We start from the raw sequence: 15,291 nt of genomic DNA on the forward strand, positions 1-15,291 counted from the left end.
TCTGTTTCTGTTTACCTGCCAAACCACATCTAATCAAGGCAACTCCAACTCTGACTGAGTTGGATTTTGTCTATTCAGCTATGCTTGACTTATTCTCGCAGCTTTGAATCAAGACAAAAAAAAAAGCCTAATGTCTGCTTAAAATGTGAAAACCAAGTAACATCCAAAGCACAGTAAGTCACAAAAGGTCACCATTTCCCATGGAGCCGTCTTTTTCTGCCACTGGTAACTCTACTCTTGAACTCTGGCTCATATCTGCTGAAAGAGAGAAATGTCATGCACACTGACCCCAATTTAAAATAAATTCAAGTTACAGATGGACAGAGTTACAGAGTTTATCACTTGGTGCATTATCCTGTTACATCTCTAATTTATCATTAGAGGGTCTCTTTATATTTTATAATGAGGCAAAAATTCATGTGACCTTAAAACTATCCCATGTCCCCTGCTGTTCTAATGTTCATTTATGAAATGATTTCTGGTAGCATTCTGAGTAGGAGGCTACTTTGGTGTAGCAGCTTATTGGCAACGCACGGGTTCTCACAGCTTTGCCAAAGCCAGGCTCGCTGCAGCAGATCTGTGAATTGAGGAAAACCCGAAAAAAAAAAAAAATCTCAAAAAGCAGCGTGTGGGAGGATTCACTTGAGTAAAAAATGACAAGGTTTTCCCTGCTCAGTCGGCACTCATAAACAGACCTAATCAAACACATAAACACAGTCTGCACAGTGAGTGAGAACTGAACGGGCTATGTGAGGGAATAATTGTTGGAAAGCTGCAAAGGTTCGCGGCCACCTGCTTATTTAAAGAACTCACTAAAAAAAAAAAAAACACACACACCATTACATGGGCTAATCAACAACTAAACATATACACAAAAATCTCATTTTAAGTGCTGTATGTCTCGGCACTTTTAAAGTCTGGATGTGGTGAAAACTGAGCTGTCAGTGAGTGCAGAGACGAGACAGCAGTACATGCACAGTCTCCAACATAATGCATTTGCATTGTGAGTCTCAAAGATGAAACTGCAGCTACGAGGCACTTTGATCTGACATTGTTTTGAAATATGCCACAGCATTTTGTTGAAACATAAGTTTGATTATTTTTCTAATTGTCAGCTGCATGTTGTAATTGATTAGGTAAATCAACAATTTATCAGTCACTGAAAACAGACATGAATGATACATTTCAGACTCTTAGAAAATTACCCAGCCAAACATAGTCCAGCTTAATGAATGCAAACCTACGTGTTTGGTGACAAAATAAAAATAGTGGCACTAGTCAGAACATGTAGTCACTGTTAACATATTCAGCTGTCAGATGGCAAGTGATAATGGACTGGGATGAGGAGAGAAAAATGTGTGACAGCTCCGTGAGGACAAATTCAGCTGAATTTTAGTTTACTGAGATGCAAAACCATCCAGCCACCTGAGTGGTTGCCTTACCTTTCCAAGCCAAAGACGATGCAGCATGTTTCTGCAGACAGGCTGCAACAACATGTAGTTTATTAGTGAGAGGTCACTCCTGTAAATGTGCACAGCAATGTGTGTTAACCAGACCAGTGACATAAATTCTCTGGAAGAATTGATGATACTGATGATGATGATGGTGCTAATGGTGCCGAACTATACATGAACTATATATATAAAAAAATATCTTTCAAAACGTATGTGCAGCGGCGCGTCTCCCCAGCGTTTCTTTGGTGGGGCCACTTTGGGTAAACAGCGCCTTCTGGATTTAAACGCATCACCTCTGCTGAAAAACACGTCAACCACTGCAACAGCAGCAGCAGCACTGCTGCACAGAGGCAGCATCAGGCCAACGAGGAGCCACGGGGAGGCTCGTCAGCTCCAGACTGCCGTTTCTTATTTATACCAGTGGCTGAGGAGAAATCCAGCAGGAGCCGGACCTGCTCAAAATGCGCCAATTATCCCCAGAGGACGGACGCGCTGCCGTGTGTCCACAGAGCAATATGTTCACGTCAGAAAGGGCTGATTAAGTCAGAGTCGCTTCTCTGCGGTGGTCGATAGTTCAGAGGACGTGTTGGTTTGTTCTTTACGTAATGTTTTTTGCGTAATTTTGCACAGGGCATTGGATGCCGCGCGTGGACCGGGATTATTTTGGGGAGGATATCTCTAGTGCTGTCCCTCCTCTCCGCATCCCCTTATTGTCCTCAGCAGCAGACACAGAATCGGGCAGAAGGAGGCTGTCTGTCTGCAGAAACATCGTAAAGACACGAGGAGCTGTTTTAATGAAAACCAGCATCACTGCGTCCCGATTGAAGGTGGGTGGTTCTCTGTTTATTCCTTCATCTCCAGACATCACGTTTCCATGTTGTGCTCGTTTGTTTTTCCAACAGAATGGTGCAGTGCAACATTTTGCACAGATCCTCCACGAATGGACGAAGCCAGTTCAAAATATACCACGTAAACATTTGTGATTTAACATTATACAGTGCCTCTTATTTATTTATTTATTTATTTTTACTATTATTCAGTGTTTCGAGGATAACGAGATCCAGGGATTGAGAGAGGCAGGGAAATAGGATGAGGAAGAAAATCATTGCATGTCTTCCAGGAGTGTGAATGCACATGGGTTAGCGTGAGTAGCAGCTGTGTGCCAGTGTGTTTGTTTTAAAGGAGGAGGCGCATTGTGCAAAGTCGCAGCAGAAGTTTGTGCTGTAGGTTTCAGTGTATGGAAGCAATGAGCAGGACAGGAGGACAGTGGCTGCTCTGAATGTGATATTGCATGGTGACATACAGAGGTAGGAGGAAACATCTCTCCTAGTGCTGTGCTGTGTTCACAACAGAGGTACCTTAATGTTTATTTTCATTTTTCAGTAGCTTGGTGTTTCGGGGGAGACATTGTGCTTCCACACTGTGCATTTATTTAAGCTAATTTCAAAAACAATGTTCTTTCTACAGTTTTAACTTCTCCTATACGACTATAAAGAAACAGTAATTCCAAAAACCACAAAGTTTAAATACTGCTTGAAAGGTTATTTTTTAATTAATGACTGATAATACTTGTTATAATTAGTTTACTCATGACCATGCAGATATATTTGGAAAATGATTACTTTTAAACCAACAATAGGCATGTGCTTCTATAAAGTTTCTGCTTCTTTCTATCTATCTAATAATATCAACCTTGTTTCTGCTTTGAATTTCAGTTTTCGATGCCTGGAAATCTTCCTGCTCCTCTTCGATGCTGTTTTCTGAGAATGGGATCGTAGTAAATTTCTCCGGGATATAGATCAACTGCTAGCATGTTGAAGTCCTCCACCAGAACAGGTGACAGCCTGTTGGAAATATTACCTCACTGGAGCAAGCGTCCGAGATGCGTCCTCTTCCTCGCCCTCTGCATGGCTCTCCTCTGGCTTCCAGGGACAGCAGGATCTACCCTAAACTGCCATAAGACATGCATCTGTGCTTCAAATATAGTGAGCTGCTCCAAGATGAATCTGACCACTGTTCCTACTGGTCTGCCGCTCTACACTGCTGTGCTGGATCTCAGCTATAATGAGATAACGCGGCTGCGGTCGGAGTGGACCCCAGTCAAGCTCCCGAAGCTCCATAACCTCTTGCTCAGCCACAATGGTCTGTACTTCCTGTCCTCAGAGGCGTTTTTTTATGTGAAACAGCTACGCTACTTAGACTTGTCCTCCAACAACTTGAGGCAGCTGGATGAGTTCATGTTTGACCCTTTGGTCAATCTGGAGGTCCTCTTGCTGTACAATAACCAAATTTCACAAATTGACCGCTCAGCCTTTATTGGCATGATAAACCTTCAGAAGCTGTATCTTAGCCAGAACCAAATCTCCCGCTTCCCTGTGGAGCTGGTCAAGGAAAAGTCCCGCCTGGAAAAACTTAGCCTCCTGGATGTGTCCTCCAATAAGATCAAGATGTTGCCCATTGATGAGCTCCAGGTGCTGCCTGCTTGGATTAAAAATGGCCTCTACTTCCACAATAACCCGCTGCTGTGTCACTGTGATCTGTACACACTGCTAGCCCACTGGCACATTCGAAAACTCAACTCTGCTGTGGACTTCAAAGACGACTACACATGTGTTCTACCTGGCCCACAAAAAACACAGGTAGGGGTTTTTGATCTCAGCGGTGACAATATGAACTGCAGCACATTCAAGGAGGCAGACGAAGAGGCTTTTCTGGAGCAGACGCTCACCCTAGGCTGTGACACCAAACACAGGAACATGGTTAAGACCTGGACGATGCCTGGTAATGTGCTGGTGAGACCTGAAGGCAACCAGACAGCCAAAGTCTTGCCAGATGGAAGTCTTCAGATTAGTCCAGTGCAGTCTGAAGATTCTGGGACTTACACATGCTTTGCAATGAGTGAGGCCTTCAATGAGACGATCTATGTGGTGCTGAAGGTTCATAACTTCACCATGCACGGTGGCGGAGAGACCCTGAATACAGCATATACCACCTTGGTAGGCTGCCTGGCCAGCGTGGTGCTGGTGCTCATGTACCTGTACCTGACTCCGTGTCGCTGTTTCTGCTGCCCTAACAAGGGCAAGACTCGAGGTGAGGACAGCATCCACTCCTCCATGCTCACTGTAACACCGACCCATGAGGACCCAGGGCTTAAAGCCGAGCTGAACAGGCATGTGGCGTTCATAGACTCCAAGGACTTGCAGGGCCAGAATGGTAAGCTGAACCCCAATGGGGATGAGGATGATGACGATCTGGATGCAGAGGCTGGTTCTCTCATGAAGGGAAAGAGGAAGAAGTCAGTAGCAGAGTCCATCAGCTCCGTCTTCTCAGACACTCCCATGGTGGTCTGAGATGAGACGATGGATGCCACACAACTGGATAAATATGGTCCAACATGAGCTGTGTTTTAGTTAGTGTAAACTGTGACTGTGAACTGGGAGGAAAATGGAGGAAGGATGTTCATATGTAGTTTCTGGCAAGTGGAAATAAGGATCTTAAAGGGAGAAAAAAAATGAACTATCTTGTTATCAACAAGGACAATAAGCAGAACTTTTTCCAGCATTTTAATCTGTAGCACTTAAAATTCATACTGTGAAGGAATGGCAGTGTATACAGACAGCGAAACTACTCAAGTCTTATGAGCATAAAAGGTAGATATAGCACTCAGGAACTGATAAAATTAATTGTTAAAATGTAGGAAATACATATGATACAAGGCACAAGTTCAAATTAGTTTTGAAAAAACAAACCAACGTAGGCTCGTTATTACACTGATTACGAGAACTAGAACAGATCGGATCTTAGGTAAATATTAGCGCATAGATACATTTAACCCCCCTTTATCAACACAAGGACACTAACTTAGACACCAGGCTATGAATACATGTCATTAATCTGGAGTCATCTACTGAGGAACAGCATGCCATAAACCCACATTATGAGACTGATTAGTATGAGTGGGTTAAAGGCAATGTGGATTCATCAGACCTTTAGTCATTTATAGCAAGAAAGCAGTAGCACAAATATTATATTGCAGGTAATTTTCATCCATCTTCACAGCCAATATTTAGATGGACTCAGATATAGACTAATCCTTATCCATATTCATAGATAAATATATAGCGACATAGGAGAGAGCTCTTTGTTCCTTTGCTATTTAAAGAGATGACTTTACATAGATGTATGGAATAAATTTAAAATCCAGCTCAAGGCAGTTCATTGTTTATGTGAATTGTGTATTAAAGGAAGTAGTTGCCTCTTAGTTATTGCACATCTACAGTATAACCCAAATTAAACTATAGAAGCCTTACACAGTTAAAAACATAGATTGCCTCCAGCGTATACACATTAGCTGCAGAGAGGTACTTTGTCTTGACTGATTATCAACATGTGCTGTATACAGACAGGTACCACAGCCCTTTTAAGGACAAACAGGCTTCTATTTGTTGTCCATTGAGGTGCCACTTACTGCAGTACACAGTTTGACTTCTCTTGGCCAAGTTATAGCATTTGTTTCTCCCAGTCACACTTGCAGGAAATTAAAAATCATGACAAGGCTAAAATCTGCCACCTTAAGGTTATTTTATTCTTTCCCGTTCGTAGATTGTGCACTTTACACAAATTCCTGATATATTTTGGCGCTTTTGCTTTATTCATACATCATAAATTATGTGGTAGATTTAAATATTTGATATTCACTGATTTAAAATGTAGCCGTTTTAACCTGTGGTCAGTAGAAATGTTGTGTTAGCAGGCAAACATCAGAGTCTGACGCTAAATAAAAACCTTCAGGTTTCCTCCAGAAGATGAACATTACAAATAGTATTGGTGACATTATTTGGCAGGAAAGAGCTGATTTAAAAGGTTGTAGCTGCTGACAAGAAACCTCTTGTATCCCAGGGGACTCTGTGGACGATCCCTTCATCTTTATTGAATCTCGTGTGATTGAATTTACCAAACGCATCATTCACATATTTCATTTAAGGTTTAAAACAGGAGTCTGTGTCTTAGCACAAACAAGGCTCAGGTGATTTCATTAAACTGTGCGCTGCTCCTGTCATAATACAGCAAGACTAGGCCGGTGTTAGTGCTAATTAAATCTTTTGATGGGATCTTTCTGCTTTCACTGTCTTTGTCTCTCCGAGCAGGAGAGGATAGGTGTGTTATCATGAGTCACGACGACACAAAGCCATTCTCTTTGGCTCTCTGTATACTGACCACCTCAATTCAGCCCAGATGTGTTTGCTTTGTTTGTGTACCTCTGTCACTAAAAGGCTGCCCTTACTTAGGTTCAAAAGCAATCATTCAACCAAGCAATGAATGTGATGCCCTTTAAGTAGATTGTAATTTGTTTAAGAGGGAAACGCCTAAAGCTTTCAGTGAATATTTTCTCTCCCACTGACTCATATGTTTGAAAAAGTAGAGCATAATATAAGAATGCGTTTTAGTTTTCTAGTAAGAACCGATAGCTATGAAAAATCACTCATGTTGTGCATTGAAATTTCTAGTTAACGCTTGGGTGTTAGGATGTAGACATTTGTAGATGCAATAGGTTTTTACGCAAAATTGGTGGAATATTCACAGTTGCTGTGTGCACCGCAGCATCTCCTGTGTGGGTGAGAAAAGGAAGTCACACTTATGAGAGAGGTGGTGCGTGAATCATTCCACGCTCTCACTTAGGAAAACCAGGTGGAGAAACAGAGAGCAGCAGAGGAGACACACTCAAATAAAGTCACATTTAACCTTATTGCAGACTGGCTGCAGTTGGTGAAGAATCTGTCGCATTTTAGAGACAGATCCAGGATCTAAATTTGAGTCCCTAGAATTAAAAAAATGTGTTTTTCCTGTCACATAGCTTGGATACCAAGGTCCAGCCAGTTAAGGAAACATGGGAAGCCATTAAATGTCAGTCACACCGCCAGAAATGGCTAAAGGTTCCCAGTTGTTAAACAGTTCACACTGAACTCAGACCATCCAGCAACAACCGCACATTTTGCCCAGTGTAAATCAAATTATATCTGCCATAGCTAATGGGTGCGTCTTCTGTGGATTGTCACACAAAATACATGTTGCAGTTGTGTACAGAAAAAACAAAAAGTGCTATTGCGAAGGTCCTAACATAGAGGAGAAGAGTGGCTTTGTTCCCCCAAAGCAAATCTGCCTTCCTATATATATCTATATATACAGTATATATATATGTATTAAGACTCACTTTTCTGTGTTCAGTATTGATTAGTTGTGTACTGCTATGTTCTACCAGTGTACTAACTGTATTCTTGTACAATCTAATGTTGTTGATCATTTTGCATTTCATCTGCTGCTGTGCTCCTGTTAGTTGTTCAAGTCTTGACATAAATGTTTATTTTTTAAGTGGGGTGGGATTTAGTTTTTTATTGAAAGAGGATGTTTTACAGAGCAGAACATTTATTTGAACATGTATCAAAAACTGCGTAGGAAAGATGCCAGTTTTAAAATCACTGGTCACGATACATCCTAATGGGCAGTGAGTATGTAGCCGCCAATTATTTGACTTTCCTCACTAAGCCATAAGGAAGAATCAAGGACAAAGCACAATGCTTTGACATTGGTGGCTAAGTCAGGTGTAGGTAGTTGTTGGTAGGTGAGTTCTACAACGGACACTTTTTAAAGCGACAATTTTTCTGTTTCTAAGAAAGTAATTTTTTTATAGAAGAGCAATTTGTCCACCACCAATACCAATGAATTCCTGAATCACGGGAGTGGATGTGAAGACAGAGCGTTAATAAATCTTCTCAGGACCATCTCAGTTTTACTTTATAATCTAATACGAGGTGAAAACTTACTAGTGGCATTTTTAAAATGGTATTGTTTTTTTTTTTTGCATTTGCAGCGTCAATAACAGAAAATCTTTGCTTTTGAAATCTGTGCAGTTCACAGGTCCCTTTGCTATTTGCAGTAATGGCACATTAACTTTTCCTTTAGTGATAATGTCTAACAGATTAGGGAAGGGAGTGGTCTCTGACTGCCCAGCATGCATCTATTTCCATTCATCTGATTACGTAGCAGCAGTTACGGGAACATCATTGGAAGCAAGAGCTCACAGCTTCTCTAATGTGCTACTACAATTGTCTACTGCATAAGAATGGAGTTTTTAACAGCATTAAAAGCTCTGAGTTTATTGACCAGTGCAGATCACTCAAAAAGAGCTGGTTGGTCACTGCCATAAAATCTGAAAGGTCTCACAGCTAAATGGGAATGGCTTTGCATGGTATGCTTCTGACTGCAGGATAAGTGCTACCTAGTAGGCATTAAAGATAAAGACACTGTTATATCATTTGACTTAATAAAAGATTAAGATTTACACTTTGTGGTGCCTCCTTGTCGTCTCTCACTCTTAGCAGATATATTTTTGAACTCAATGTTCTCCTTTAGTTAGTCAATTGTTATGCTGATATCTAATGGAGTATTATTTAAGAACAGAGTTGAGATGTTTAGCCGAAATTCGTGACTGCGTTTTAGTTCCTAATGGCAAACCTAATCCACATACACGAGGGTAATTTATTTGCACTGTGCGGGATTTGAGTGTTAATAATGTTCAACATGATTCAGTTAATTTTATTATCAGCACCAGATGATAGAAAAGTGCACACAGCATGTGTACTTATATAATGTATTCCTGGAAAAGACCAAAAGGTTGTTCAGAGGACAACACTGATGACTTAACACCATCTAGTGGAGAAATGAAACCATGTAAATTCTACCATGTCCATGCTTCATTGGAAACTGTTGTTTCATTCATAACTAACAGGCGAGATGACAAATTTAAAATTATTAGATATAGGAAGCTAAGCTCTAAAAAGGCAGACTATGATGGCCGAGCAGCTGTAACCTGCAGCCAGTTGTTTCTCTGGTCCTGGTAAGGTTGGCCTCTTTATTGGCTGTGAAGATGTAAACAATAACTATCAGTTTATTGTCTAAAAACAACACTATCAACTACGGATTAGGTGTCATTCATTTGTTTTAGGTTTTTCAGTTCTTGCGCATTAAATGCGGTGACGTCAGAGGAGGTGAATAATTAGGTCAATTTACTCCAATCAGGTGTTGTAGGCTAACAGAGTAGAAGATAAGTGTCAACTACATTTTGTTTTGTTTTAGTTTAGCTACAGTTGCTGTAACAAAATACTGTTAAAGATTTAATGACCAACATTTTACATATGACTGCATGAGTTTAAACTGTAATTTGACTGAGGAAGGTCAGAAGGTCATTTTTGAAGGAAACTCATGTTCTTGTGTATGAGGAGAAGCTGATGCTGCCTGAGACAGTGAATGACTGACACCTAGTGAATGTTACGTTACATGTTACATGGCCTTGCTTGCTAAAGTCCTAATCAGCATAAATGAATAAAACTGATATGTCAAATCTTTAATGTGTGAATGAGTGATTATTGTCTACTTTGTTCATCATATGCTCAGTGTGTGTGAGATACATGTATGTCCAGCCTGGTTCACCTGCCTGATGAACATTTTACTAATGAAACAAACAGGCACAGCATGACAGACATGTAACAACAAATCCAGTTCTTTTTAATGATGCACAACATTTCAGGTCCGCACACTGTTCCTGAATTATAGGAGCATCTGATTCACCCATGTTCTCAACACAACATCTGCCCAAGCTAGAAAATGTATCAAAGAAGAAAATCATAACAACAGCAGTAATAGAGAAAAGCGGTCAGCCTTCCCTCGAAGCAAAGTAGCACGTAAAAGCAAGATGAAACATGCACTTAATTAGTAACAGGTTAGGGTTTATGAAAATTGAATAACAACTAGCTTTGGCTGTATGATTCATGATGTTGTCAACATGCAAAGAGAAAAAAAATCATTTCAGAGAAAACATCACATCTGCCTAGTAAGTAAAATGATTCTGAAAGTGTAAGATAAATAAAGACATAACGTGCTCTAAAGGATGCACAGCATTTACCTTAATGTATAACTTCCAGCTGTTTTTCTCACACAGATTATCTTAACACAGTGAGGCGACAAGGTGTAACACAACACACAAAGTTTTAAACAAACTTGATTTCAGTTATAACAAACAATCTCATATTGGCAACTGGATAATTTTTCCAAAGGAAAGACTTAAAATTAATTTGTTGCACCTACACTTTTTGATGCCTATTGTATGTTTCAGGACTGACTAAGAATTGTTGACTATTGTCTAGAAGTAAATAAATGGAATTCAAGTTCTTCATATTCACTATGTATCCAGTATTTCCTACACTCATTAACCCTGAGTTTTTAAGACACTGCTGATAGTAAAATGATGTTTATTATAGAAATACTGTTGGCACTTAACAAGGTGACAAAATCATGGCAAATCTGATGACTTATCACTAACAACATTTGCAGTACCATTTGAAATAACACACACTTGGTTTTGGATACTTGCGTACAAGCATTTTACAATATGTAAACTGAGTATAACATTTAACATTGTTTGGCATTTAACAATTTCTGTCTGAGTAACTCTAAATTATGTTTATTACCTTTTCAAAATCTTCCTCTACAATACTAAATATAAAAATAACACACTGAAAAAAATGTTGTCCAGTATTGCCATTTGCTAAATAGTACCAATTTAATGGTTTTGAGGAAGTTATGGTGATGTAACTACCCCCTCCACATCTGCAGGCTGGTTGGCTGATTTGTGGAAAGGTGTTTCCTTGTAAATGAACCAGCAGTTGCCACCCCAGAGGATGAGGTTAAGAAAACCGAAGGTCTGCCAAAGACATAAGTCAAAGGATGAGAGAAAAGTCAAATATCCCACGCTGTGGTTTTGCACATTTGAAAAAGACCAGTTTGAATAAAACTTACCACAGAGACATTTAGCCGGCCCATGTAAGGCTTAGCTCCTGCTGTGCACTTGTTGGCAGTACCCTTGCAAACTGCAATATTAGTAATAATGTTTGAAGGACTGGTGGCCCACCACACATCAGAAACCCCTTTAGCCCACGCAGAGGACGATGCCAACCACATGAAGGCTAAGGCTGCAGTCACCAGCAGGTCCTTATAGAGCAGCAAAGATTCAAAATGATCAGGATTAAACAAGTTGCTTCACATATGTATAAGGTCAAAAAGAAAATAAAGCAAATATGTCTCCTTTAAGTAGGAATTGAACCAGTGGGAGGCACAGTCAAATAAACAAACACATTATTATCTTAATTAAAATTAAAATCATGATCAACAGTTTTAAATGCAGCAGTAAAATATCACACTAAAAACTAAAATAAGACCATTAGTTACTCTGATGTTTCTCTACTGGTCACTTTACTAACAGAGTCTGTCTCTGCTTGGAAACCTCACCCTTCTCACATATTAATTTACACAACTGTGTTAAAGGCCCTTTCTCTGACTCATGTTGGATACCAGAATGAAGCACATGCCTTGAAATCTAGAAACTGACGTTAGACGTTAAATTGTACAAACTAAGGACAAAATATAAATATCACCTTCTTGGATAAAACTGCATCTAGAGTGATTTTACTTTATTAAAACTATTTATAGATGGAGAGGACGACCAGGCAGTCACAAGCATTTGACTGAAACAACAGATGTGTCACATCCAGACCAACTCACTATGTTGGGACCACGGCTGGATTCTCTATACATGTGCTGGTAGCCCAGGTAGACGACGAGTGTAGCAGTGCTGTAGAGAAAGGCCAACACTCCGATACAGACGTAAAACTGTGCCGATGACGTGTAGTCTCCAGTCAGGTAGTAAGTAGTGGTGTCAGTATGATTGATTTTACAGTCAGGAACATTATACGGATGTTGCATCAACCTGTGCAAACACAGAATATTTTATGATAATAATCCTAAAAGTAAACACCACTTTCCAGTAAGGTATAAAACAGTGTGAGTGTGTCTGTGTTTGCTCACACACACACACACACAAACCTGAATGGGTAGTTAAAGTCTGCGTGTATTTCTTGACTGGGACCATCTTTGCACTGGATGTTGATGCTGCTTGTGCCACTGTAACCTCCGGTCGTAGCAAAAGCAAATATGGAGAAGATCTGCAGGCAAATACACGAGAGGAGACACGATCATGAGGATTTGCATGACCGCGTTCATCGCGCTGCTGGTCACAGATGGACGGACACTTCCCTTTATGTTTTGCAACCCATTATCAACAGGAAACCCTTTGCTTAATCACAGGATACCATCACTGGTAATGATGTGCAAGGTTTACAACGGTCCAAGCTGCCATAGAGAAGTAGCCAAGACTCATTTTCACTCAGGTTGTTTGTGTGTGAGGGTTTTTATTTACCAATGTTAACAGTTGGTGAACCAAATAAAGCTTTTCAGGCAGGTATTGAAGGCACTGGATGCACATGCAAACACTTGCTTCCAGTATAAAGCCACATTTAATTGCAGACATGATACTGATCTGATATAAACTCATTAACTTCATGTGCATGTGGCATATTTGAAATGAGATTTGCAAAACGGCTCCAACCATGACTTGCAAAGCTTTAACGGACACAGACAAACGACATGATGATTTTCCTAATGTTATTTTCGCCACTAGTGATGATCAGCTCATGTGAAACCCATTACGCCAAGAGTCATATGTTTAACATGTGTGTTAAAACTCACCCATTCCAGCAAACGTATGAACGCCAAGGGCTCTTTTAAAGGTGACAAGTTCAGATTGAATCCCGAGGTCAGCAATTTCTGATGAGACAAAAAAAAAAAAAAAAACACACAATGTGAGAAAGAACCCGTTATTGTGCTGAAGACTTCAGATAAATGTGTGTAGTTTGCAACTAAGTGTCTAAAAATCATGCACCAATAAAAATGTTCACTGCTCCCGTCGACGCAGTTACCTGGGCCACAGACTCCATCGCTAAAAAACAGTTAGTGCCGAAAGTCTGTCTCAGTTTCCTGGTTCCTCAACAACTCAGTCGTGGATCTTCGGCCTTGTCAAAACTTTTCTCCACCTCAATGTTGAGGAAACACGTGATCAGTGACGCAGCGGAGGGCGCTGCCGTCACCAAAATCCTCTTGTCTCCAAAAAGCGCAATACCTCCAGTTTTCTGCAAGTTATTCTGGAAGGACGTGGTCTGCAAATGTAGCATCATCCATGAACAACAACAACAACAACAACAAAAAATCATCTGATGTAGAAGAGTATGTGTTTAAATGTGCCGTTTAAATGTTTGAATTAAAAAGACTGGTCTAATTTAGGATTATATTTTGGGTACATCCTCAGTGAAGTCCAGAAGAAAAAGTGAAAATTATAAATTCTTATAAAAAGTCACGATTTTGACATCTCAAAACGATGATTTATCTTTTTGACGTATCTCATAAGTATGATATGTCTCATCATTTTGACTGAGTAAGTCAGATTTGTCACCTTTCATCTTGTAATTTCATTTTTTTATTTCATTATAGATAACTATTTAACTAATTGGTTTAGTTAACCCACACTTACAAGGTAGGAGATTTTATATAAGTCTGACAAACCTGTTACGAGCAACAGACAGTATAAGATAATTGCACTGACAGCAAAGCTTGAATAAAATGACATCTAATTTTGTGAGAAACAGGAAAATATCCAACATCTAGTGTGAATGGCCCTTTGGCTGAAACACAGTGAAATCAGGTGGAAGTGAATGCATAGTAATGGTAATTACTTTTCACTAGATGTCGCCTTTTCCACAGATTATAAAAATTATATACAACAGGAAGGAACATGTTTCCCATGATTCATATCCGTGTAGACTGAACCCATTGATAAACTGACTGTCCATCTAACCCTCCCAGACTGGGTCAAATTAAATTCTTGTTTCTGGTCTTGGTAAACAGAGAAATTCAGGTACACCCTGTTCCATCCTTTCATCCAGTCGCAGTCAGGGAGATTTGGGTCCCTTGTAAAAGGCACAGCTCTCATCCCAGAACACATGTCAAAGGAATAAGAGTGGCTTTGTTCTCCACCTTTAAATAGTTGACTGGGCTGGTACGGGGGAGGGGCTGCAACAGCATTGGACAGTCCCTTTGTGAAGGAATGTTGTTTGACAGATCATATTGTTTGGTTTTCTGAGTGGATCTGGGAATCAAGAAACATCCGGGAAAGAAGTAACACACACAAAAGATAAAACTGATGCTCCAAGGCACATTGGAGCGAGCTGTGGGTAGTGTGGATGGTGATGAAGGTCAAGGTTTCGGGTATTTGAAACCACTGAAACTTGTTCAACAGCTTTTTATGTTTGGTTGGAATGAGACAACACCTTATTTATTGTTGCAGAGCTACGAACCTGTCAGACAGGCTCTGTCACGCCAAGTGCTGAACAAGAGACTAATCAAATACTCAGCCTGACTATCTAGTTAGAACTTCGTATCTTCTCAAGTTTAAGTCAACCTGCTGGTTTGACCAAGGTACAACCTCTTCCTGCACAAGAAGAGACGACCTGGCACATCATAATGAAAACCTAACACACTGAGTTTGTGTTCTATAATTTGAATCTGTTCAGCCAGGCCCCAGGCAGCTACGTGTATAGGAATTTATTTTTCCTGCAACACATGACTACCAGTCATGTGCTTCTGTCTCGTCACATGCACAAATTCAATCAAGAATACAGTATGAGACAGTGCAGACAACTCGATTAGTAAATATTATTTCAGATTGTAGCAGCAAAACATCGACTCATATTCATTTGTACAAATAAAGATCATATGATTTCAGTTTAGTTTTCCCATTTTTGTCAGCTATAATTGATGATATGATGACACGACAACTGTCCTACAGAAAGATAAATACTATGTCCTGTAATCTGTAAATAAATGTGGGTACAGG

At 40.0% G+C, this 15,291-nt stretch overlaps 2 protein-coding genes across 3 annotated transcripts; one reads left to right on the forward strand and one right to left on the reverse strand.

Moving 5' to 3' along the window:
* Positions 1 to 1,797: 1,797 nt before the first annotated feature.
* Positions 1,798 to 8,795, forward strand: amigo1 (adhesion molecule with Ig-like domain 1). 2 transcript variants are annotated; one of them, XM_026368663.1, is made up of 2 exons: positions 1,798 to 2,281; positions 3,170 to 8,795. In XM_026368663.1, the coding sequence occupies exon 2, from the start codon at positions 3,266 to 3,268 to the stop codon at positions 4,802 to 4,804; it is 1,539 nt and encodes a 512-aa protein (XP_026224448.1). In that variant the 5' UTR covers positions 1,798 to 2,281; positions 3,170 to 3,265; the 3' UTR covers positions 4,805 to 8,795. The 2 variants fall into 2 exon arrangements, with proteins under 2 accessions (XP_026224448.1, XP_026224449.1); XM_026368664.1 differs by lacking the exon at positions 1,798 to 2,281 and adding an exon at positions 2,699 to 2,761.
* Positions 8,796 to 9,995: 1,200 nt separating this feature from the next.
* Positions 9,996 to 13,466, reverse strand: sypl2b (synaptophysin-like 2b). Its single transcript, XM_026369015.1, has 6 exons — positions 13,322 to 13,466; positions 13,092 to 13,169; positions 12,390 to 12,508; positions 12,069 to 12,273; positions 11,307 to 11,498; positions 9,996 to 11,211 (listed from the first exon to the last, which is right to left on the reverse strand). The coding sequence occupies exons 1-6, from the start codon at positions 13,337 to 13,339 to the stop codon at positions 11,089 to 11,091; spliced, it is 735 nt and encodes a 244-aa protein (XP_026224800.1). The 5' UTR covers positions 13,340 to 13,466; the 3' UTR covers positions 9,996 to 11,088.
* Between the last annotated feature and the right edge of the window lie 1,825 nt (positions 13,467 to 15,291).

Source organism: Anabas testudineus, chromosome 7, assembly GCF_900324465.2.
Source record: "Anabas testudineus chromosome 7, fAnaTes1.2, whole genome shotgun sequence".
Lineage (NCBI taxonomy): Eukaryota > Metazoa > Chordata > Actinopteri > Anabantiformes > Anabantidae > Anabas > Anabas testudineus.

Bases quoted from the DNA above. Each gene is read 5' to 3' on its own strand.
- sypl2b (XM_026369015.1), bottom strand. The intron at 12,509-13,091 runs GTGAGTTTTAAC...ATTTGCCTGCAG, and splicing joins TCATACGTTTGCTGGAATGG to ATCTTCTCCATATTTGCTTT. The intron at 11,499-12,068 runs GTGAGTTGGTCT...CTGCTCTATAAG, and splicing joins CCAGCCGTGGTCCCAACATA to GACCTGCTGGTGACTGCAGC.
- amigo1 (XM_026368663.1), top strand. From the start codon at position 3,266: ATGTTGAAGTCCTCCACCAGAACAGGTGACAGCCTGTTGGAAATATTA.